The following is a 26,621-nucleotide window of genomic DNA, read 5'->3' as shown; positions in this document are numbered from 1 at the left end:
TTTGTCGGTCAAAAGTTCAACAATGAATAAAGTAATATTCAAAATTAATAATTGTGATAACCGATCTCTTATCAATATCCCGTTAAGAGACTCTAAATTTAATTTTAAAAAAATTCGCGTCCGACAGATAATGCAATGTAATAAATTATATACGTATTAATAGCACGGGGGCCATGCGAGTCTTGCCTTAAGATCATGAAAATTAATTTACGCAAGACAGATAAGGCGCTACTTTACGAACTCACCGCTCGATGTTAAACTCTTCGTCGACTCGTCTCTAATTGCGGCGGGTTCCACGAAGCCGAGAATTCCGTCGTCGTCTCTATACTCTCTATCGGATCGCGAGCTACCGATCGCGCAAACGGTCGTAAAGCGGGATCCTGACAGAGGCGTTAGGATAGCTCGCTCTCGGCGCGGCAAACGGCACGGAACGGGTTAAAGGCGAGTTAATGGCGAATTATTCGCGGAGAAATACGTCGACGGATGACCGGACAGTCGAGAATAGTCGAGGATCCTCCTTCTTTCTCTCTTCGGGGAAGACTTTTCCGACGGCCGGGCCGCAAGGACCTTTTCGCGGTCGGACGTCTATCTTCGCGCGATCGCGGAGTCGTGGCGCACGCCGGGGTGAAAGTTACTCGCCGCGACATAAACATCACGGATAACGATTACGATAAAACCCGACGACCCGACCAATTCCCCGTCCAGACGAAATGCCGTGTCGCTTATTCGGTTTCTCTTTCAGACGTATTGATTTCTTTCGGGGGGGGATTCCGCCGTAGCGGACGCCGCAGCCGAACAAGTATTTCCATTACTTTATAATCTTTAACGTTAGATATCTCAACGACATTAAGCCGCAAATTGAAGCCCTATTAAAGTCGGATTTGTTTAAAATTACACAAGGAATAAGATTTTATTGCTTGTTCGTGTCTACAATTAAAAAACCACTGTATATATCGGCATTTTCGTTGAAAGAAAATCGGCTCTAAATTGCACGAAAAAGTCGTAAGCAAAATTTGTGCGTATATATAATATACGCACAACATATTTAGCTTTACATACCGATAATATGTCTTCCATAGACATTGTATCAGCAAATGCTTTTAAAGTTCTAAAATAAGAACTACCTATATATATCTAACAGAAGGTATAGAATTAAATGATCTCTTATTAAACGACAATTAAAACTGACCATTAAAATCTTGATTTTATTACTTTAGTTAAGAATAAGTATATGTGTGAAAAGCGTATAAACGAAATTGTTCGGAGACGCCCTGTATGCCCGTATACATGAATCGACCAGACGGGGACGGCGACCTCCGTCCGGCGCGATCCTTTGTCAAAGTCCCTTAATCATAGCCCCATTTCTCAAGCGGAATCTCCCGCGGATCTCCGAGCGTGGAGTACGCGGCGTGACGAACGACTCAATTATTGTCCGGCGCACCCCTCGAGGGGGACTTCACTTACCTCTTCCACAAAGGATCTCTGCATATTGGTCCAGCACAGTTTGCACGGGCACACGTCCTTACTCGCCTCCTTCGGGTTCTCATTCCGTTCGCGGTCCCGCGCGTTACCTGATGCGGCCTGATGCGGCGGCGGCGGCGGCACCGGCGGCGGCAGCGGACTGGTGGCCACTTCGAGGCTGTCCGAGCTCGAGTTGTGGCGTCGCGGCGGCGTGATATTGCTGCCGACGTTCGCCTGCTGGCAGGTCGCCTGCCTGACCTCGCACGGCCCCCCGTGCTTGCACTTGACGGGGTACGACGGGGACATGTATAGATTCAGTATGCACTTGTTGCTCGGCTGCTGGGGCTGCGGCCGCAGGAAATCGTCCAGAAGATAAAAGCTCTGCGCGCGACTCGATCGTGTAGTGGAGGTCGTGCCGCGGGTCTCCATGGCGCTCTGTTCCGTGGCTCTGCCGTGCTCGCGTCCCTCTCGAGTGCTCCTGCATTGTTCGGGGTCATCCAGCTGATGTCGGTTGCGCTGCGGGACGTGTCTCTCGTCGAGCTCGTTTGCCGGCTCGCTATCTTGGTACAACCTGCGGCTGACCTTTGACCTGCCGGCAATTTGACCAAACTCCCCGTTCTCCCGATAAACGTCTCTACTGACACGGGACACCCGCGCCGAGTAGGACGTCGGCTGTTGATAGCGCGCCTTGCAGCTCGAGCCGCGCGATTCCTCGCGGAAGTGATCGCCCTCGATCATGGACACGCTCATGTTGTGCGACAGGGAGTTCTGACTGATGTGAGAGTTACCGCTGCCGCCGACGGGAGTCCTTAAAAGTGCGCCGAGGGACCGCCACTTCCGATCCTGTTGGTTCGTCGATGTAGACGAAACCGAGGATCTGTTCCACTTCCTCTCGTTCGACGGCGACGTTAGCAGGCTGTTACCCACGGACCACTTCCGATCGTTCGTGGGCGACGTCATCGAGGACGGCCACTTTCTCTCATTCGAGGGTGACGCCATCGAAGTGCCTGGCCATTTCCGTTCTGACGACGGTGCGCTGATAGCGGCAGTGGCACCGCCGGTTGCATTCAGTTGCTCCTCCCGTTGTCGGGCCTTCCACCAGGACGACGTCGAGGTGAAGAGAATCAACGCGCCCCGTAATGGATTCTGATTCTTGGCAGTTCCCTTCGGTGAGAGATCGCGGTGGTCCTTGACTTTCAACGGGCAGTCCCTGAAGTTGGAGTCGCACTCGCGGTCGCTGAATGCGGCGGCGTCACGCTGTTCCCTCAGGGCGTTCTTCGCGGCCGCCACTTCTTCCTCGTGATACAAGGTCGCGTTCGTGCTGCGCAACCGCGGCCGGATCCTCACGAAGCCGTAATCGTTGCCGTCCTGAAGGACGGGATCAAACGGTTCGCGGGACTGTTGCTGATGATGCTGCAGGAGGGAGCAATGCGCGGCCGCTGCCGCGGCCGCAGCCGCCGCCGCCTGGCCGCTGGACGTGTACTGATGATGACCGTTGCTCAGCTGTAGACTCGGTTGTTGCAGCAACGTCGAGGTCCTCGCGCGATGACCCTCGCCGGCAGTGCCGCGTTGCAAGCACGAGAAGCTCGCCGAGTGCCGTAAGCTCGAGGGCGTGTTGCCCGGCTGACTCACGCCCAACATGTCGCCACCTTTTATTTTCAGTCTTTGATCTCTCGAGGGAGAGAGAGAGAGCGGGTGTGTATATATTAATATAAGCGTGTACGTGTGTGTACGTGACGAAGGCAGGGCCGACACGTAGGGGGAAGGCAGGTAGGGGGGCAGTTAGCGAGGAGCGAAAGCCAAGATCGACCAAGGAACGGTTCAGCGGACGAAGCGGCAATCTAGCTCGTCATTACTCCTGGCAGTGTTTTTATCAGTCTCGCGATAACATCCGGCGTGTTCTCTCGCGAGGAAGCAAGGAGGAATCTCTCCTTCTTTCTTCTACGCTGACCTGTTCTTCCCTCGGTCAATTCCTCTTCCCTGTATCGCGCGCATCATCATCGTCCTGACTTGAAATTCGTGCGGTTCTCTCTCTCGTCGAAAAGCCCTGCCATACGGGCTACATCCTCGTCGTTATTGGATGACTCTCGCTATCGTACGCGATGTCTATAGATGGTACCGAGATCTGTAACAGAAAGTAGGAACAGGGTAGGGAGCGGCAACTCAAAAGAAAAATGGCTACGATGAAACGAAGCGTCGGTCGGTGGCGCATCCGTGAAAAATCAAAGTGCTCGATGAGGTAAATCAGGTGACGTTGCAGGGGGGCGGGGAAAGAATGATTTCGTCGTCATGATCTGCGTGAAATGATCTGGGTGAACGCGACGGTGCGACGATCGACTCGGCTATCGAAACTCGCGATGGGTCGTGCGTGTTGACTTCTCGAACGGATCGGCGAGAGTTGAAGGCCGTTTTGCGGCCAGCGTGTTCGAGGCATGGTATCGGGATATCTACCAAGGTATTTTCTATGAAAGTTCGCCGCGTTTCTACGACAATGCGTGAACAGCGAGGTGGAACGCGCGTTGTTCTTTTCTTGGAAATATGAGCGCAGTTCTAAGCAGAAATAACGCGCTGGATCGATGTGTGATTAATGTACGATTAAGAGATAAAATTAACGTTGATGTAAGGTATATTGAAATCGGATAAAACTAACAGGTAAAATGTTATATTAATAACTTCTTAAGAGACATTTGAATAAACAGATACAAACAGATACGGCTGTTTTAAATACTTGCTTGATCTATCTCCGAATTCATAAATATATTACTAAATATATTTAACTCAGTATCTCCCGCTTTCAGTCTTTTATTTAATCAATATCTCCCGCATAAACTGTAAACACATTGCAAACATAGTTTTGCCTCTCGCGGACACTAAAATATGATGCTAGGAAATTAGATGCAAATGTGAGAGTAGATGTGAATAGAAGTACAGAATTAGAGCGTATCGCGTCCGGATGCAAATACGATGTTTGTTGCTGTTTGATTACACACTTTGCGAAGCAGAGTTGTACGCTGCTGAAATTACAACACGGCAAAACGAATGTAATGATAACAGAATTTTCATAGAAACATCGTCGGCAAGCATCGCGCTAATGAAACGTGATTAATGAAACACGGCCGTAAGTCAAGTAACAATGATGAATCGGCATGCTTCTTGACGTAGAATCAATGCAACCTACTAGAAAAAAGCTGTGGGGGGGGGGGGGAAGAAAAGGGAACTGAAAATCGCAGAAGTATCTCGCAGACAAGGATGAAGGAGAGGAGAAGGTTCACTAAAAATTGAAGGCATTACGCATCCTCTTTTAAGTCTGTGGGATTGATACAATTATTTCCTAATTAGCGCAATCCGGACCGTCGTTGACGTAATTAGCATTCGTAGAGAATGTCTGGCGACTGATTAAAAAGATTGGCGTATTTGACGGCGCAACAAACTGTGCCGCTCTTTAAAAATCAGTTTGAAAGTGAGGAAAGAAATACATGTAGCGCATAACTTTTGCGCTTCGTTAAACGGGATGACATTTAAGTATCAGTGGAGATACTGGGGACAAACGTTAAGAAGGCGCGGGAAGACTGCATCATCGTTATGTCACTTAGGTCAATCGCATATGTTAATTAAGTGTTCCTTATTGCTGCAACGAGGCTGCGTCAGCTTTGTCGATAAGTCGTGTCGTCACACGAGATGCCTGAGAGAAGGCTTGATTCTCTTGATTGTGAGTTTTAAGCAATTATCCGCGTCGCAACAATAACGCATAAGATATCCGGCGACTCTGCGTCACCCTGTACGTACGACGACGCGATCGAAACGGAATCCGCTCGCTCGCTCGCACTGATTGTGAGTTCTATACGAAACGAGTTACACACCGCTCCCCCAGGATTTCTCCGGCTTTGTAACAACGGTCTAACGCGGCCGTCTATTACGCGTCTGTACGTATGTAGGTGTGCAAAACAGTGAAAGGGTTTTCAAGGCGGGAAAGCAAGTGACACCTACACAAAGGCGTCGTACGCGATGCGAAAAGGCAAGGCCGTTTCGCGCAGATAAAAGTTCGAATGGCGCGCGCGCGTTCTTGCGAAACCGATCCCGAGCCGCCTGTCGCAACAATAATGACGCGTAATGGAATAGCCGCGCAAAGACCGCGCGCCGCCAATTAGATATCGGATATTTGCTGGCTCGATCGATCGCTTTTCCGCGCGCAATTACTCGTCGTCTCGAAGCGAGCCTGTTCGCGCCGCTCGCTCGCTTCTTTCCTTCACCGGGATCCTTTCCTTTCGACGCAATCTCTCTGTCCTTGAGATCGACATTTCTCGGGCACCTCACCTATACGGATCGAACCGCGGTTTTTTTTTTTTTTTTTCGAGAACACGTAACGTAATTTATTCCAACGATTGCGGCATATACACGCAATCGTCACGTAATAGATTCTCGTCTTTATTCGCGCGAACCTTGGTTCCCCGCGGCAGCCGATTCGCGAGATTTATATGCGCCATTCTTTTTTAAGCCGGGACGTTCGGCCGAAGTTTAACAAATCGCATTTTACGGCCAGCGCCTCTTTCGCGGATGCAAAACGGCCGATTCGCGCCCTCGTTGCGAACGCGCGAACGTTCTCGCGGAACACGAAAGCGCCAGTCAATTAGCTCGACGATTTGACCGTATCGTTGCTGAGCAAGCGATATGCATCATCCTAGAAAATTGCGGGCCGAATAGCATTCAGGGCATAAAGTCGACAGTCATTGCGCGCGGGATAGATCTAATTAGAATAAAAGCGTTGAGTTTCAATCGATGAAGATACCTGCACGTATACTGACGTAAACGTGATCTCTCTTCTATCTCTAAAATGTAATAAAATTGTAATTCAATGTTTTATGTAATATTATAAAAAATTTTATTTGTGACTTGATTAGCATTCTGAAAACTGCTAATGCCCGGAGTGCTAATAACCTATCAAATTTCCGCTAATAAAAGTTCAATATTAAATCCATCAAAGAATCTGTGACAGACATTTCATACGTTAACGAAACAGCGTGTGCACGCCGATCGCCGTGTACGCAGATCTCGCGAAACTCTCACCTCGCATTGTTCGGCGACTCTGCGCGCAACGCCGCAGGAGTTAAGACGTAATCCGCCGCGCGCATTTGCGCTCTGTATACCGCGAGTCAACCTGGTTAACGTAATTGGCCGGGATCTTCGGCCGTAACTAATTGCGGGCCCGGTATATAATAAGCGCGCTCGGGCGGCGCCGCGCGGCTTGCCCAAGATTTGTTGCGAAAGAAATTTGAAAGCTCTTCCTCCTCGGGCGCATCGTCCGGGGGCTCGGATTAGTTTTGAAAGGAGGCGGATTGCGCGATTCGCGACAGAAAAACACATATGACGGACGGTTTCGTTGCAGACTCGCAATGGTTTGCCCGATTCCGCTTTCACAAGCGAATCACAGGACGCGCCGTAGAAATAAGAACGCAATCAACAAGAAGTACAGTTAAACGCGTCAGAAAGTAGAAAAGTACAAACTCCGAGATAAAGGGAAATTAAATAGGTAGTTATTTATCTCAATCGAGGCTTAATCGTTAACAATCAACTTGATATATCTTTAGAATGTACTATCCTTGTAATGGAGAAAGGATTGCAGGCGACCAGTCACGATGCAACAACGCGCTATTAAAATGTATATTTATACTTCTGTATTTTCTTTTTTAGCGTGCAATTAAGACGGGATTACTTGTCGGTGAGTCAGTTAGCTTTCAGTCGTCGGATGAGGGGGTTTCTCGATCGTGCTGTTAATGCGCTTTAGTCCAATTCAATCCGGGGTTTCTGACTTACGACAGGTTTGACATCGTCGACGTCCGTGCTTGCATTGCAGCCGCCCGGCGGGATTGCGTAGCCGGGTAATTCGCAGCATGATTTATTGAGCGGAAGAGATTTCCGCGTTTCGCGGCAAGCCGAAATCGCACAGATACACGTATGCAGCACGTGGACGCATTAAAACCACGTTTGTCAATTCCAGCGTGTTATGACATGTCGATTTCGCGCGCGTGCCAACGAGAATTGTTTCCCTCTATACCCGATATGATGTATACGGACACACCTGACTCGTTCCTTTTCGTTGCACAAGCAGATTCCGTCATTCTTCTGTAACAATCGCGCTCCTCGCCGTTCGTCAAGGAAGCGTTTTTCACAATAAATAAGATTGTTTTTTATTAGCAGTAATCGAAAGGATTTCCGTCAGAGATAACTTATAACCATCATCAAAACTAACTTAATTCACGCTATACAATAATGAATCTCTTCCACTGATCGGTTAGAGATATAAAAACGTCTTGGTCCTCGGGACGATGTGAATTAAGAGCGACGTAAAGACGTCATATACATGTATGTACATGTCCGAATATCTTCCAAGCGATACACGCGAGACTCTCGTTTATAGCGGCAATATTGAAAAGAAGGGGCCACTTCGACGAATCATCGGGCGGTCGTTAAAGAAATACGTTTCCGCATCGTCGAGACACTGACAGGCACATAAAATATGGCAATAAATGTCCGTTCAAATACGGGCTCGATAAGCGGAAGCGCGTCGTCGAAACTCGAAGGGCACGAATGAACGGAAGATGAAGGAGGTCGCGATATTCATCGAATATCGCGACGACGGCGACGCAGCGCGGCACATTTCGACCTCCGCGAGCCACGCGACCTGGCAAAGTCGATCCCTCGTTTCATCCATCAAGCTCCCTTGACACAAATTTATCGTCTTTTACCGCATCCGGAAAACAAGTATACATTTATAATTCTAGAATTTTGCAATGGCATACTCCTTGACGTCGCGATTGCACCGTCCGTCGTCGTTTGTCTCATTTCCGGAATTGTGCGTCCTTAAATTTTGTTCAATAATCTTAATCATACGTTTTACCGTTCATCCAGGCCGTAACTCATCGCTTGTTAGACATAAAGACACCTTACATACAAATTTTGCGTTGGTTAAAACTTCGGAGCAAGCGAACGATAATTGCATCATATCTGGGATAATTAGGAACAATAAAAATAACTAGCATGGAAAGCAGTAATAGGCATCTGCTGCCGGTGATGAGGTAGAAGACGGGAACAACTGAGCACGACGAAGACAACGAAGACAACGACAACGACAATGATGGGGAAACGGGCAAAGAAAGAGGAAAATGGGCAAACTTAGTGGCACGTCTACGAGAAATCTATACACAGGGACATCCCTTGTCGTTGGGACAATCGTTACTTTCGTCACGCGATGAGCGGGAATTTCCGCGAGCGTGACACGAGTCTTCGCTGTGTCGGGAGGAGTTCTTCGGGAATAGGAGGCACTTTCGGCGAACAATACGCTATTCAGCCGATTGCTACGTCGAGATGACGACGAGCGCCATAATAGAGGCGCAGGGGTCGGTGTCGCTACCCCTGGATTATCAAGAGGGAAAGCAGAAGCTCCCGAAGTAATAGCACTGTTTAATTAAAATATTATGTGTAATTCATCATTAGGATAATATGCAAATTTAAATTATATAAAACATGTAACAACAGTTAATTAATACGAAAGTTAATGTAAAATTGGATATGTAAAATAATTAAATGTGTGCTATATCATTAAATATAAAAAAGCAAAATAGAATTTTCTGTTCGCGTTAGCTTAGAAACCGCTTAAAAGATCTTCCGACAAAGAGCTATACAATTCCGTAATAGCACTGTGGGAAAGATTCTCGCTCATAAGACTGAGCGCACGGCGATGAGTTGGCACACGTTTACCCTAGTAAACGCAATGTAGGCTGTAGTACCGGGCGGCAAGCTAATTACGTACGGCGAAACGTATAGTAACTTTTAATTCCGGAATTACGTGTGTGGCCGACACCCAATTAGGGGAATGCTGTGTACCGGGCCACGAGGAAGCGTGGCGTCCGCGCGCGCATAATCGCTATTAAAATTGCTGCGGCAACAGTAGCGAGAGTCGCAACACCTGGTACAAGACGTTAGGCAAGACGTTGCACTTGAGTAGTTCCGCGGTGAGAAAACTCGGACCTGATTTTCTTTTACAGAAAACAGAACAGAACAGGACAGAATTTAATTTTCTTGATCTTCTCCCTCCTCCTTTCGCTCGTTCGGATCTCGCTCGGTTGTCGCGATAATTATCCGGGACATTAACGAGCGAGAGAGAAATTAATGGGCGTTAATGTGATAGATCGTAAAGTGCAATTAGCATATCGCGACGACGCACAGCAGTCATCGGTTGCAATAATTAACAATCATCGTCGCGAGCCGGAGACTCGCGCGATCGATAAGCCGCTCGTTCCATCGCATTTGCGGTGGAAAAATTAAGTCCTTATATCCGATCGCGAATAACGCGATTATCCTTAAGTCAGATTAGAAGCGGTTGATTACTCAGAGCACACATTCTCTTAATTAGTGCCCGCCCGTCGCGACGTGGACACCTCACGCCCGTAATTATGCCACGTACTCTCTATAATAGTCTATAGGTACTCATCGTCCGCTTGTGCTCGAACTATGCCGGTGGAATGCGCGGTTCCAACTGAGGACGGCTATATTAGACCATCAGTTGCGGTATTCCGTAATATGTCACCGACATACGTCGATAATAATCGCGGAAGAGTAGCGCAATTTCGTACATTCTGAATAATCGAAATTGTGTTCGCAGCGTCATCTCGATTCGCCGCTGCCCACAAGTTTCGGATATCAGCGTGTTTCAGGCATCTCTGATGACGATTCTAAATTTCTGTCCGCGCCACATAATGGACGTATGTAGTCGACATCGCTGGTGGATTAACTTAACAAATCGCCATGCGCTTTTTCAGTGCCTGGGCTCTATTCAGACGTCTGGGAGGGACAGGAGCGCGGTAACGCAATTAAGCGGTAATCACGCGAGTCGCCGCGAGTGCACGCGCGGTAAATACTTTTACAATACCGCGAGCGGCCCGCACTCGGCTAATGGATTTTCAACCGTGTATCGCCGTACTTTGACCTCGTCGGCCAGCGGCCCTGCGCTATCGCGACCGCCCGCGCCGCCGCCGAGCTCTCCCTTTTCGCCCGCAGACCCCGCGGTGCCACCCACTCACCCCCGGCAGCCCGGGGTAGACGTCCTCGGTGCAAGAGGAAAATAATTGGTGCTCGCGAAATCGATACCGGGGCAGCACGTGTGCATCACGTGTACTCATCTCCGCGGCGCGCGCCTCTGGAGATTCGACCGAGCGAATCGCGGGGTAACGTAATTGTTACATTGCGATATCGTATTGCATTGATTTGATATATCCACGATATATGTGTGTTACTCAATATCTTGCGAATTTTTAGTCATCCTGACTGAACAACACAGTAAAAAGTATAAGCAATAACAAGGAAAAAAGAAATCTCACGTAACGTCGATTACATTTTTCAACTAACGGTGCATCGACTAAAACAATAATTAAAAATTACCGCCGTAATTATGTACTTCCTGTTCGGGAACATCGCCATCGATTACGTTCAAAATTGCAATAAGACACGCGACGTTCTCAACTTACCGATTTAACGACGCCGCTCGTCGACTGCCCGTTCTTACGAAAATGTTAATCGAGCCTGTAATTTCCTTCAAAAACGCCGGCGCAAAACGACGCGTCCATTACGATGAAATGTTAATGCTGCGCCGATCAAAAATGCAAAGGCGCTAATTCGCCAACGGCTTTTCACGCTCATTCCACGGACGTGCGCATCCCGGAGCGCGCGCGCTTTCTCTCATGAATTGGACGAAATGAAAAAAGAAGCGTAACACGCGTCGTTAATACGACTCGGCCATTAAGGCCGCCTTGCGAGCAGCAAGCCGTGATGTTAGAAATCCCCCGTAAGCAGAGCGTATACGCCACCCGTTATAGATCGAGCGCGAAAAAAATAAGATCCGTAGCGATGTTTCGCGAATGAAGAAACCCCGAGGTGCCAACTCGGAGCAAAGGATCAACGTGAAAGTCTAATCTAACGATAGCGATTTCTGCGCAGTGAAAACGTTAATTATACAATTATAATGATGTAGAAACATTAATTGAAAGAGATATTTATGGAAGCTAATATAAATGCTAACGGAGAACACTCTGAATAGAAATATCGCACGCCCGTTGAACTCGGATAATTAATTTTATCGAGGTTTCTCGGCGCCGATTGTAACACACCAACGAAATTTTTTGATCCACGAAACTTTAATTACGGACAACATGATTAACGCGTTCTTGCTGCGCAGCTTATTGCGTGGAAAGCGCTTCCTCTCGAGTAACATAATGTTATTCTCTCTTTCTCTCTCGGGTGGGTAATGTAAGAAGGGCGACGGAACCTCCTCTTGCGACAGCAGCGAGTTAGAACCGGCAGCGCGGCGGTGGCATCGTCGTCTTTTGACACGCCACGCGCGCGCGCATTGTTCGCGCACCTACGCGAGCGTAGAATTACGCGACGCGCGGGCGCATTTTTCTCGCTGCTGCGAGTCCGGGATCCGGGTGCCACCATTCTCGCAAACGAAGAGAGGACTTTATGATTTTATACACAAACCCGTAGTAGTCAAATCTTAAGGCAAGGGCAAATAGAGATTCAGCTCGAATATATTTTCTACAGATTCCAAGAAGGCTCGTTGGCTCGAGATCGCAATTTTTGCGTGTTGGTAAATATCTGATTCATAATTTAGCTTTCTTAGAGTGAGAAGAAGATCATTCGACTTAGATTACGTCAAAAGATAGTATCATTAAGTATCAAATATTTATCAAATTATCACCAAGTGTCTAATAAATGTAAAAGAAATGAAATTATTCTTTATGCAGACGCTAAGTACAAATCGCAGCGTTAGAAAACTCGCGTGAAGACGCAAGATCGACTCGCGCGAATTCTCCAGTAAAATGGCGCGGCGTAGATACGGAATCTCCCTTTCGCTCCGATAATGATGCATCACGATAATATCATCCCGCTTGGTACTACTAAAGAAGCGCGCACGCAACCGTGGCCGAATATGATACTCGACGGGGCTAATTATGCGTGCAACGTGCAACCACGGCTTACCACGGGAGAATGATACGGGCGAATGAAACATGAAAGAAGCGGGCGCGGAGAAAGAAGAAGAGAGGAGGCGGGCGAAACGGAGGAGGCGAAAGAGACTAAAACGGAAAAACCAGAAAACAAGACGTAATGGACGAGGAGGGAAAGAAGGGACACGTGCCGCGAGCGAGGAAAGCGTGAACTTTTATATAATTAGCGGCATGCCGGACTCATTAATTGCCGGCGCATCGCCGGTCATTAGAGCGACGTGCATGCGCGCACCGATCCTTTGTTACTGATTGGCGTGTTAATTATATCGCCGCCGATTTTAAATTCGCACGTTGCGCGCTCGCACGAGGCCTCGTGACTGCCGTGGCACGAGAAACGTAGGCGAAAACGGTGCCTGTCAGCGGTTGGCAAATGAGTGTAGAATCGCACACGGTATCGTCTTTATACATTGGACGTGTCAAACATTAATAATACATTCTCGTAACAAGCTTTGAGGTAATTTTTTTTCGAGAAAGTTGTTTTGTTGCGAGAAAGTACAAGATGTTAATAAAATAGAAAAAATTAAGTTGTTACAGCGTATTACATGCTGAGGCGGTTAATTATTACGGCAAAACACACGGGAGAAATGTTTGAAAAAAATTAGCAAATAATTATGTCGAGCGAAAGCGAAATCTCGAGTTATTTTACGCTATTGCGAGAGTTACTTGGGTGCTAAAGTGCGACGAGCGATGGCACAAGTGCGCGGCGTGGCGCGGCGCGGCGGAAGACACGCCTCAATGAACGCGAGAGAATCGCGAAACTCTCGCGGAACACAACCGCGGAATCGGCCGCCGTTGCTGCAAACGAACGGTCGCGTGGGCGACTTGTCAAACTAATATATGTAAGGTAGAGAAGCGAAGGAAGAGTCTCTCGCGGCGGAGAATCGTTGTAACATTGTGTCGAACGACGCAGGTGTGCGTGCACAACCGGCGTGGGTAGATTAGAGGTGTACACAGAAATTTCTCGCGGTTTTCCACTCGTGCGCCTGTTCCGTCTAATAAAAAAAAGAAATGACAGAACCGGCTGCAGAAATTCACAAGCTTCGCCCACTTTCCATCCGCTTCCGCGCAGAGACTTTTCCTCTCGGCGCGGCGTTCCGTCGTTATACGATCTAAGGGCTTTGCGACACGCAATATCAAATCGAAGCAATATCCAGAGATTGTAAAATATACGGCGAGTGAAAAAAAAACAGCCAATAGAACCATGATTCAACGGACGTGACTCTGGCGCGTAATTTCGGGGAGACGAGGGCAATCTCGCGGCGAGCCGAAAATAAAAGTTATACGATGACGTAACTTGAACACTCTTCAAAAGCGTGGCGTGCAGCGTATTTTGCATAATGATCTCGTCGGAGCCACTTAAATCATCGACCGCTTCCGCATCCTTCAGAGACGCGACCTTTTTTAGCCCACGAGCCCCACGTCCGCTTACTTCACGCTTAATTTCGGCGCCGGTTAACGCCACGGTAAACGATCTCATTCGCGGCCGATTCGCGTTTGATGGCCGCGAGTGCAGGTCGCGCGGTACTCACATCGCGCGAGTGAAAACGGCAATAACGAGCCAACTATCCTTCCCATTGTTCGCGACCGACCCGAAGTAGCTCGCCCACGCTTCCTAAACGACATCGGCGACGAGCACGACTTACAACAATGACACCCGGCAGCGAGACAGCAACGAGTAGCCGGTTAAATGAAGCGAGGTTGGAAGTCTCAACGACCTCGCGGCGCGAATCACTGACTCGCTCGTTCGCGGTCGCCGAGAATTTTGATCGATCAATTTCAATCTGCACCACTCGGGAACGTCAGACGCGCGTTTACGGCGCACTTACGCATCCCCCGAGAGCTTCTCGTCGTTGCGTCGTCGTCGTCGTCGTCGTTATCGTCGCTCGTCGTGATACAAAGAGCATTTTTATCTTTAGCGTGCAGCGTGGTCTCGAGTATCGCTTCACGTCTCGTTACCTTCGAGACCGCAGCGGTGGGTCTCTTTAAGTCCCCTCCGATATCGAATCATTGTCCGCGTGCAATTGCGATGGTTCCCCCCTACGGGAAGGAGAAGTGGCGCAAGGACATCGATGAATGAAAGCGAGTAGGCCGCGCTCGAATAGGATCGTTTCGAAGCCGAAACGAAGCTGCCCCGCGACATTTACGATCGCTTTTAATAGGCACCATTGACAATAGTTCTGAATCCCCAATGTGGCACATTTTAAGTGCTTGGAAATTATTTAAGTGCTTGGAAATTATTATCAGATATTAAATGTACAAAATATTGCCAGAAAGCGTAACATCTTGCAAATATAACCCGGAAGAGTTACCGGTAGCAGTTATCTTTTGAGCGAGATGGCACATTTTCGAAAACTTGGATAAAGAGATAAGATAAAAAAATAAAAGACAATAAAATATCTAATTTTAAAGATGAACAGTTTGATCGTTACGACATTTCGACATTCAGCCGGTCAAAAACCTTTGTTAACAATGTGTTGTAACGCTACTTTCTAATTAGTCTGTTAAATCGACAAAAATTACCGGTTAAACGATCTCTCCTGCCAATCAACACACAAAGACAAGTTTTCGCGTAATTAACGATTAAGAATGACACTAAATTCACTCTCGCGCGGGGGGGGGGGACAAGAGAGCATGTAATATTCATTCATATAAACCGCCCGCAGGACAAATATCGCTCTTTTTCAACGAGACGTAATTATTATAAGCAGATCGTACATAAAGATACTGCTTGTACGACAAACTCGATATATGCGTTACTAATTAATCGTATATCACCTGTCTCACGATGGTTTATTATTCGAGCTGTAAATTAAAATTGGAGTAAATTAAAATGGAGTCTGATTGAATCCAAAGATAGCGGCTGATTTAGCCGGATTCTCAAGAAATCCGCGATATATACGGTCGTCTCCATTAAACTATAATTCGTAATTACACAAAATGAGAATATACTCCGCGGCATTCGCGATTGCTACGCGAAATATCGATTTCGCTATTTATGCCTTCACCTTTTTATCATTGCTGGACTAGACATATAAGACATTTTCCGCACTTTACTTCGAATGTGCATTATAATAGAAGTATTATATATTATCCATGAGTGAAAAAATAAAACTACATAATAAATCCTACAAAGAAATAAAAAATCAAGAATAATATTTACAATGAGTGAAAATAAAAAGAGATCTTATCTCGTTTTATATGAGAAAATTCTAGCTATACCGCTATGAGATAAGACTGGCAGGATAATTTCAAGAGTAATCGAGAGATCGATGAGCCCGTATCCGTTACAGGAATAAGTACCCTCATGTTATTAACAGGACACGAATAACGTTACGTTAGGAAAACTGATTTTATATGAATCATCTTAATCGCTCTCGCAGCCCAAGAGAAATGCGTAACATCACCTGCAAACGTTTAATCGAACGCCAACGAGAATTCTCTCTTCCGGCTCTGCATGACCTTCGTCAGTCGAGTTGCTTTCATCGATAATCGATACAGACCACTAAGTAGAGATGTATCCGTCGACAAACATGGAATATACGTTGAAAAGCCCAGGCCTCGCTAACGTGACAGCCTAATCAAACGTAATTTAGAAAAGCGCGTATTCTAAACGTGCCAGTTATAATTTCGAAAACATTATACGAGACACGATATTTCCGACGGTTAACTGATTCCAACTAATATGAATGATGACTTAATCTATGTATGTCTGAACCATCAATACAGCGACTATTTTTAAAAAATTTAATTTAATCGACGCGGAAAGATTATCTCAAATAAATTCAAGAAAATCTCAGCACTAAATAGATTTTATATTTAAAATATTTATTAAAATTAAAAATTATTAAAATTATCTCGGTATGTCTTTTAATTTAAATCATAAATACATATTGTTTTAACTTGAAAACGAAGACTATGCTGATTCTTAAAAATTCGTTACATCCGTTATTCGTTATGTACGAAAGTAATCCTTATACGTACAACTGCGAGTTCATCGACACTCTGTTCGCCAACTCTTGAAATTATTCCGTACCACTACGACGTGGCCGTTTTAATCGAACGAAAATTCGGCGAAGGCGGGAAGGTGAAAGAAACGCGAGGCCAGTCTTGGGTCATTGCCATCTTCGCTCGGTGGTACGCGTAATATCTATCGCGACGGCTATACTTGGAGTACTATTGCTATCTACCGGGTGTGCTATCGGAATCAAGAATCTTTTTGCAAAGCGATTTCCTGCTCCGCCAGGGCTGTGTTAACGACTGGGGTGATTAAACCGTTTACCATCGCCGCGCTGGTTGCAATAAATGTTTTTAACGAACGTTACTTAGTCGTTCGGTTTAATAGATCCGTCCGCTGGCGTTGATTCCGCCACGAGGGTCTTAATTAAACAGGGATGCGGAAAGGACGATTGCGAACAAGAACGATCCGAGTTTCTTACGATCCTACGTTTCTCGGCGAGCGATGGAAAGTTTCTTATAAAAGGGAAGATCAATGGCCTGCTGCCGATTATACTCAGATCTCTCGATCGTAGAACATCGTGAGAGGAAGAAGGGGAGGAAACAGAAAATCACGGCGCCGACACGGTTGACGCGAAATTAACGTGTCGCTCGACCACGGAAGCCAAAAAGCGGATCTCGTATTTACCCGCGCGAGAGAGAGATAACGAATCTTTGAAATTTCTCGCAGGTTTCGGACGGCGATAGCCGGAAATGCAGCGAAGGAAAGCAGACAGAGAGAACGCGGACGCGAGGATAATGTTACTGCATAAGGCTCGGCGAATGCACCGAGCGACGCGTGGGTGTTGGGCGTTGCACGAACTCGTACCGGCTCGAAGTGGCACCGCTCGGATATTCGTACGTGAAATAGCGTCTTACTAGCGTTATCTCGTCGGTATAGATATACCGCGTGGACCCAGGCTTGTCCGCGTTGTCGCGTAGGAGGGTCGCTCAGTAGGGCGCACTTATCCTACGTTCTTCTTTCATTTCCCAGCTGTTCTTCTCTCTCTCTCTCGTAAAAAATAAACCTTTTCGAAGAGACCCGAACTCACAACAGGACATTGTTACTTTTCACTCATGTAAATACCATATATAATACTATTAATCAATAATATTGATATTATGTGTAACATAGACACATGCATAACTCTGTATCATCCTCGCGCCGCGTATATGATATCAATAAAGACAAAAATCAAACAATGAAAAAGATTTCTCTATACTTATTCAAATTAAGTGATATATCATAGAAGTGATATATCATGTGCGCAATAATTCAGAATTATTCGTTATCCTACGATTCAGATACCTATCTTCGCACGAGATATTCTTCTAATTTTCTTTAGCGACGAGCTACACGACACGCCAATTCGATGTATCTTCCGCGTCTGCGGAATTTCGATATCGACGCGAGATGCCAGACGCGCGGTCTATACTTTGCGCCAATTTGCGGCCGGTCTAACCGAGGGAGAAAAGGACCGGGATAGCCCAGAAATAAAGGGCGGAAACTGATTTCGCGAGTGCTCTCGCGCGCGCGCTCGCTCGCTCGCGCAGCGTAATTTAATCGCGCGCGTACGCGCGGCCTAGCCCACGGGGCTAAGCTTTAGCCATGCTCGTCGATCAAAACTTCTTTTACAGATAGCCTCTGATGATACGTCCCGGGGGCTACACCTGCTCGTGATACGCCACTTTGGTGTAACCTGCCCCGCGCCGAGCGAGATCGTCTATGTGTTATATAATACGAGATCGGCGTCCAGCGCGCCGGTACTGCGTCGGTACCGGTGGTCATGGTGGTTATGCTGGTTACAGGGGTTACGTCTGGGCATGGAAGAGTGCTGGCTGTAATACGGGTACAGTCCCGGCTAAACATTCGAAATGCAGCGAGTCCCGATGCCGCCGACTTCCGCGCAATTACCATCAGAATTGTGTTATCACTGTTATCAGACTCCGGAAAAAATCTGATTATGAAGACGCGCGCTATTTGCACGAATAAACGAATAAATCGATCTGTACGAATATTAGAAACTAATTTCTTCGAATTCGAGAATTGCCAAATTAGTCAGAATCGATTTTTATTGTTAATAAATCGTTATCCTGAAATTAAAAATACTCTAATTGCTCGAACAGTCGATGCTAGTGGGAGGACAATGACGCTCATCAAACGAAAAATGAATTCCGAAGGGTGTGAAAAGTTGAAAACTAAAATAGATAATGAGGGGAAGAGACGGGGACGAGACATCTCTGTCGGTTGAAAAGTTGCATCTTACGGTTCTCGATCGGAAAGAGATCCCGAGATGCCTCCGCGCCGGAGCGCATCGCGGGGCGTAGGTACGGTTAAGATTCACTTGTCCGCTCGTTCGCATTATGTATCGAATTACGCGTGATTACGGCATACGCGCATTAAAACGAAAAACGATCAATTTACTCGCGATCATCGCACGCGGCGGAATCGGTACCGGCCGGACGACGCCTCGAACGCGCGACGATGCTAATATTACTCGTAATAACCGTTCGCCGCGTGTGCACGCGCGCGCGGGAACCATTAGACCGCGCGAAAAATGCGTTTTCCATTATTGCAGGAACACGCTCCTCGGCGAGTCTCTCTCCCCGCTAAGGGACGGCGAGGACGTGCACGACCGTGACACGCGGGTTACAGCGAGTGCGTACGGCGTGCGTCGTGGCGTAAAGGCTCGTTGCGTCGACCTCGGTTGTTGTTATTATTATTATTAACGATATACCCGAGGAATAACCAGATTTCTCGCCTCTGCCTATATTTTGCCACGGTGTAAAAATAGACGTGTATGAATATAGATGAAAAGATAAGATGGTAACATATGAAACACGAAAAATGTAATTGGCAATTAAAATTCATGTTTCGTAAGTTTCGCATCTCCGTATATCATGGCTAAGAATATTAAAGAGAACATAATACTAAAAGAAAAAATTAAGCTATCAGATGGATTACTTGATCACCGAAATTTCTGTACGTCACGAGATCGCGGAGATTTCAGCTTTCGACTCGGAGAAATCGCTCGAACAGCGCCGATGTCGGGTACTGTACCGGTACCGTGGCGCGGCGGTCGAAGCGAAATCGCGAGGAGGAGACACGCACGTTGCGTATGCCGTATCTAACGAGCGGCTTTAAACGCAAATCTAATATCAAATCTTTCCCCATCGTCGCCGAATGCGCCGTCTTTTCCGACTTTTCCACGCGGCTTGCTGATTACGTGGGTCGAGTGGAAATGAATTTGCGATTCGCCGGTACGGCGCGGCGCCGCATTCGTTCACGGTTGAGCGTCAGTATGCGTGCTTGTTCGACAAGTTAATGGGGATGGTCATGGTAATAAAAAAAAATCTTTCGACATGTAACAATTTAAATTTTACGACGGCGTTCTAACGAAGATTGTATCGATATTGTGACATAAAGAACGTGGAAATGAAAATACGATCGACGGATATTGCAGGGAGATGAGGCATAAAAACACGATTAAGTGAAATACAAACACGCGGATACTCGAGAGAGCGAAAGAGCGGAGGAGATGATACAGTAAGATGATCTCAGACGAGGCCGAGTCATAATAAAGAAGATTAAACACGCGTGCCGAGAGGAAGGTAGATATCGCGCTCGAGGATCGCTTCCTTACGACAAGTCGTAACTTTCTACCCATCCCTTTTAATGCCGATTCTCGCGTTTAATCGTTCTCGCGCGGTTGCACGGAGAATTCGTGTGCAATATACCTGCCTGCTTACGTGTATCGCGGAAAATGAAGAAGCTACACACGGATAGACTCTCCGCGGCCTTTCCACCGTGCTGTTACCCGCTCTGTTCTCTCAACGCCGAGAAATTATCGACACGATAGTCTTATCGTGCATTAGCTTTATTCGTTTACCACTTATGCACACTTCCGTTATTTTCGATGGATTCCGTGCAGCGTACGCGTGCGTGTGTGCGTGATATTCTAACAATCCTTAGCGCGTAACTACGTAATTGCGGGTTCAACGACCGTGAACAAGAGTCTCCCTAGTGGCACTTTTCCTCCGGGCCCGCTCGGCCGCGGTGTCTATTCCCGGTGCATACGTGTCTATTCCTGCGCCGCGACCTTGCGAAAAACGAGAGCGCGGAGCGAGCGATTGATACCGGCTCGTTATCATTACGCACAGCTGCAAATAAGTACGCTGTAATTATGGTGCTACCCGGGACTACGCGGTGTCCCGAACGAACGAAAAGTGATTATTACGTATCACGCCAGCACGCGTGATTTCAAACTAGTTTAACACGCGGAACGCGTTTTCACTTCAAGGACGCGCCGAGCCGCGGGAAAGCTGGTCGGCGGCCACGTCGACGAGAAACCGTCTCCTCGAACTGTCTCGCGGCGGCTTTTCGCGAACGGATCCCACCTCAGGGCGGTGCAAATGATCAACGATTGCGATCTGGCGAGAGAGAGATATCGCGTGCTACGGGCGATCCTACGATCGGTATGCGTTTTCGCCGTGATTATGGTTATAATTGGCTCTAACCGCACGGTGTGTGCAGTCGACTACTGGTCTACGAGAAAAATTCAGCCGCTGCAACGCCATAACGCCAATTACTTTAGCGGTATGTAAAGGCAGTGGTGCGCGTTTCGAGCTGACGACGTCGATCGATTTTGCGGAGTTCGGATATATGTATTCTTCGGCATCGTCGATAAAGTTTGCGTAGGATAGTGAATATATTGAAAATTTATACCTATCGCATATATTCTGACGATAATATGACGGAATAATTCGCATAAGGAAACACTAAGGAAACGAAAAAATCCAAGTGTTATTATAAATTCACGGTCGCGACTCCGCTTTGCAATTTGTTGCCGCGCTGCGATCGGACCGTGTCTCCGAAAGTCGGTATAGCGAATGATTCACAAGGCTGCCCGTTCCTCGTCTTTCCTTCTAACAAAGGAGTCGAAAATTGAAACTGACCCGGATACAAAGCCGCGGAGCGGATTTCTCATCGGAAAGTCGCGACGACGATTCGTCCGCGATGCAGAACCTTCGCGGGAGTTTTCAGTGATTAATTTCTACGAATTCCACAAAAGTTGCCTGCAAAAAATCCCGAGACTCGACCGACAGTTCCACGTAACCGAACTTCCTGCTCTTTCTTTCCCGCGTAAACGCGAATTCCCTTCGAGAAGCCTCACGCCCGTACAACGTCGTTCGGATTCGTGACTGGGAAGTGAGATGCACTGACCCATGACTGGCCCACAAGCGGATAGGATAGTCGTAGACCCGCGTGCAGGGAGGAGGCGCGACGCTCGTTCTCCGGCCAACTCCCACGTCCTACAGAGAGGAGTAGCGCGTCTCGGGCGAGGCGAGCCCCGGGAATTACTATATCAACCGGCAGCGCGCCGTGAGAGAAAGAAAGGACGTTAATGAAACAACGTCGGTCACGTCCGCGCGTTTCATACTCGGTATCACTCGGAAGACTCTTACGAAACGCTGTTACGGTATCGCTGGGCTCCGCGAGAGTCGTTACGCCGCCGAGCTGAAAAGCCATCTCGGGAATCGTAACGCGTGTGCTATTACGAGTCGAGATATGGCACGCGGTTCACTGTCAAACGCAAAAACAAAGCGGCGAGAAATCGACACGCGCACTGATTCGAGTCACGTTAAATAACATTGACATTTTACAGACGCTTATTTCTCGAGTCCGTTTAAATCTTCTTCGCGACGTTCCTTTTTTTCATTTTGCAGCTTACAACTAGATTCGACAATTTTACCCGCGCTACTACGATATTCTCACGATTTTGATCGAATATTCCGACGTACATTATACGTGCGTATTCCTGATTATTGGACATGCCTCGTCGCACGAAACAGGTAGATTTAGACGAGTACTCTTTAATTCGAGACATAAGTCATGTGGAGTATAGCGATAAATTTGAGATAACGTTACTTTAATCCCTTGAGAACCAAATAAGAAGGTATAAGCCGAAATATGAATACATAATGAACAATATATAATGAAGAAAATTAAAAATTGAGATTAGTTCAGAAATATAGGCAGTTTGTCCGAGGAAAGAGATATAACGTTCAATCTGAATAAGTCTATCGAATTAATACCAAGCTGATTAAAAACAGGAATAATCACCTGTCACTGGAATTTATATTCTACGTTAAGATTCCTCTTATTTCACGCCGCATTTAGCGTTGTAAGCGCGTTCCAAATACAGGTCAAAGGGCCCTGCTCTCACGTTTGAAGTTTCAATTTTTCTATTCTAGCGCTAATGGGTTCGCGGTTAGCGGTGACGCCCCGCTTTCGGTCATTACTCCCATTACAAGTCCCATTGTACCCGCGATGGAAGACGGCGACGCGAGAGACCCGCGGCGCGGCTATAAATAACGAAATTTCGTAAAAGCGCATCCACATTCCTCGCACGGCGATGAGTCAAAAGGCGGAGAGCCCGGCGTCGCTTCTCATTTTTCCCGGCTCTACATCACTGTCGTGTTGCGTTAACGCGATGCTGTCCCATTTGCTCGCACGTCATCGCTCATGAGGCCCTGATTAGTCGGATACTCTCCAGCCCGATATCCCTAAGCGCCTATCTCTACGGCTGCGTGGTGGGGTCCCCCCTCGCTTCGGTCCCGAGGTACACAGCTTGTTACCGTGTCGAAGAAACTCAGCCCGCGTGACTGCACGTGTGCGCGAATCATGAATTCCCGAACGAGCACACGGGCGGAAGAAAGAGAGAAAGAGAAAAAAAGAGGGATATTTGTCACTGGGCTCCACGACGAAGTTCACTCTAATAAGAAGTTCAAATCGGACAAGTCGTTGACCGGAGAGCACACGGAATATGTTATTAGCAGCGCGCGTATAAATACAGATGGTTTCAGTTTGAACGTTCAAGCGCGTCCGATTTGTAGCGGACAAGAAGAATATTCGCGCAATGTGGACGACCTAACCGTACGATTTTCAAACGGTAAATTAAGGCTCGGTAACTCGATGGTAAAATTGCTACTTTGTTGATGCGGGATAATAGAATGCGCGAGCGAGCGACAACCGAACATTAAAAATAATTCCCTTATAACTGCTCGTCGCGCTGCGCGCAGTAATGGAAATCCACCTTCGCGAGATAACGCGGCGCGTAAATAAACGGTCGCGTTAAGAAAGGGGAGTTTACGAGACGCGCCGTCCTCTTGCGCGCCCACCCGGCAAATCGACCAGTGCGAATATATAATATCGCGTTACTCCCCGTCGTCATCGTCGCCGTCGTCCTCCCGAGGGAATTCCACTCCGCGCGACGCGGCCATTACTTTCACTCGGGAGATCCGAAAAATTCGTCGTCGGAAAAAGTCGGCCGGTTAAGGAGAATCGAGCGGGAGAGCCCGCACGCCCTCATACTTATGCATGAGTCCGCGCGCACACGCGGTGTGCACCTAATACACCGCCGATGAATGATTTATGGAACGATATCCGCTTTTTATCGGAGGGGCCCCGCGATTCAGGTTGTCGTGCCCCGGGCACCGGTCGTGCCGCCGAGATTGCTCTCGCCGGAGGATGCGAGAGCAGGCTGCCCGGGCTGTAATTGCACTCCGGTCAAGGGAAACGAGGGGGGGGGGGGATAGAGAGTCGAGGGATTGGTTTAACGAAATCTGTTGTTAGCCGCGACCGAGGGGGAACTTTGCCGTTTATCACTCGGGGATTTAATCCCCCGTGAGACTCGCGCGTGAGGAATTACGCGCGCAAGGTGGTACGGCCGATCATCGCGCTTCGCCACGAGGAGAGGATTTATTCCGTTCGTTCACCGGGTTTCTGGAAGCGCGTCGTGGCTTTCCAATTATCCCGATTTTTCATCGCGAGTAAAACTATCAGTACGATTCTAAATTATATCGGCCGGCACGCCGCGCCGTTAAGCTTATGCAGTCGTTACCTAATTTTGTATCGCGTGCCAACGCTCCCGTAATCTCATTACGAAAGCCGAAAGCTCGCCAGAAAGCAGATCGCAAGTCGGATATGTCGAATTATTGGCAAATCTAGAGTAGGTGCAAGCGTTACGCAAGCGTATCGCATCATCCGCGCGCGATTGATTTAAATAAAGATCAATTGCGAAAGCTTTCGTCGTAAATATATCACCTGCTTCTATTCGTCCGCACTATAATTGAACTGTACTAATTTAAACGTATGCGTACCGAGTAATCTCGTTCTAGCAACGTCGTTTCTTTTGCGGGGAAACTCGGTCGATGACCGCGTTTAGGTAACGCAGATGTATATAATGACTACTACTAATAGCCAGCCCTTGTGCAACGCTGATCGATTATATCGCTTAGACGTGGCGTTTCACTCGCCGAGTAATAACAATGCTAATCGAACGTCATTACGGCCTCGTGTCCATATTTACAATCCATCATGACAAATCCGCTTGCAATAATCCCTCCGCAATATGTAATTAATTTTATACTGATCTATGCGTCAGGAACAGAGAAAATATCCCTGCATTATGCCATTCATTTCCGTTCGTTAACCCTGACATTATCACTGACGACGAACACAAGATCTTTTGAATCCAATCGTTGTCAACTCGACATTAAAATTTCATTCGTCTTTCTTTTTAAAAATAAGAATGCAATTACGCGCGCGTGTAACAAAGAGAGACTTTGCAGGACGCTTGTAGGATTCGCGTAAAAATGCGAGAATGACGTTTCGATAGGTAACAATACTAAATATGAACACGAGAAGCCCGGTTAAGTGCGGTCATTAAATTTATCACGAACGGGCAGTTAATCTTCCGACGCCGGTTACCAGCACTTTTCATAGCGAACCTGACAGCCGACTCCGGTGATTTTAACCTGCATTCGCGCCCGCGCACGGTGCGCAGTATGCGAAATATATACGCATAATGCGGCGATATTTCTCCTCGCCGCCGCGCCGACAGTGTAGGAAGCTCGAAACGCATTCCATTAGCATAGCTTAACATTAAGCGCTCACACGTCCCGGCTCCGTGAATTACAGGCATTGAATCTTGAATGATTGCACGATTCAAAGGGCGTACATCAACAATGTCAGCCGGAACGCGGGCTCACCTGTTTCCGACTACCGCGCGAAAACTTAACGAAAGCCGCGTTCATTAATTTCGAATAAATATTACGTATAGGTTGCGTTGCGCACCTCGCGTATAAGCCAATACGCAATTCGAATCGCGTCTCTCGTGAAATATTGAACGATCGATCGTTAACCTCCCACGTTGTCTACTAACTTAATAATCGTCGCCTTATCATTAAATAACGATTATTAGTCAATTATATCTGCACTATTTGTCTATCTAATTAGATGTAATTAATAAATCATTATTTTTTAACGGAGTCTTTAGTTATTCTCAAACAGTCTTTCATCGCGAATTCACCGGGATTTCAGCCAGGGGTGTTACGTACCCCATACGGTTCGAGATGTCACAACCACCTCGTTATTCGTTCAGGGTTAACGAAGCCGCGCGATTCTCCGAGATCGACGAACTCCAGCTGCTTTCTCACACTTTGTCAGCATCCAAGGTTGGCCGTTCGCCGCGTTCATGGATTCGTCACACTTCGATGTCAGTGACCTTCGCCACGTTTTTATTTTTAAACAACCAGTCATTAAGAGAGCTATAGGCTTACCTCGGCTCTCTTTGCTTAGCACAAAGGCGTAATAGCAATTACAGCCTTGATGCAACATTATCGAAACCTCTAGGAATAATGAACCCCTGTGGATGATAACAGTAAAAGTAGTCCCGGAGGAAAAGAGAAATTTTCTCTACATATGGAGGTCTACGTACAAATCCCAACGGATGAGAGGCCCTACTTTGATTTATTAAAGTTGAAAAGTTACATCGCTATTATTACCTTTATATTTAATAAAATTGTAGAAACGGTTTTCGAATTTTTATATCTTGAATTAAATTGGAACGAGTAAAGGGCGAATTATTGAGAGACTTAAGTATGCGTTTATTCCTTGTCTATTCCGCTCACGTGGAACGAGCAGCACTTGTACGCGATATTTGTACAAGAAGCGCGCCGTTGACCATCTCAAACGAGTGTGTCAACGGTTGGTGAAAGGTATCAATGACTTTTCTCTCACTGACCCACGACAAGGAACTTTCGATC

At 47.2% G+C, this 26,621-nt stretch overlaps 1 protein-coding gene across 2 annotated transcripts in view; it reads right to left on the bottom strand.

The window, feature by feature from the left end:
* The window catches only part of LOC139774521 (uncharacterized), a 144,203-nt gene that overhangs the window by 90,057 nt on the left and 27,525 nt on the right, over positions 1 to 26,621 (bottom strand). For both annotated transcript variants that reach the window (XM_071709855.1, XM_071709854.1), the window contains exon 2: positions 1,465 to 3,586. In XM_071709855.1, coding sequence (XP_071565956.1) covers positions 1,465 to 3,102 — 1,638 coding nt within the window. In that variant the 5' untranslated portion in view covers positions 3,103 to 3,586. The remainder of the gene's footprint in view (positions 1 to 1,464; positions 3,587 to 26,621) is intronic.

The sequence above is a fragment of the Temnothorax nylanderi genome, unplaced genomic scaffold, assembly GCF_030848795.1.
Source record: "Temnothorax nylanderi isolate EJ_2023f unplaced genomic scaffold, tnyl_v1.0 TNYL_tig0082_pilon, whole genome shotgun sequence".
Classification (NCBI taxonomy): domain Eukaryota; kingdom Metazoa; phylum Arthropoda; class Insecta; order Hymenoptera; family Formicidae; genus Temnothorax; species Temnothorax nylanderi.
The sequence above is the reverse complement of the archived record's forward strand: the minus strand, read 5'-3'. Positions and strand labels throughout refer to the sequence as shown.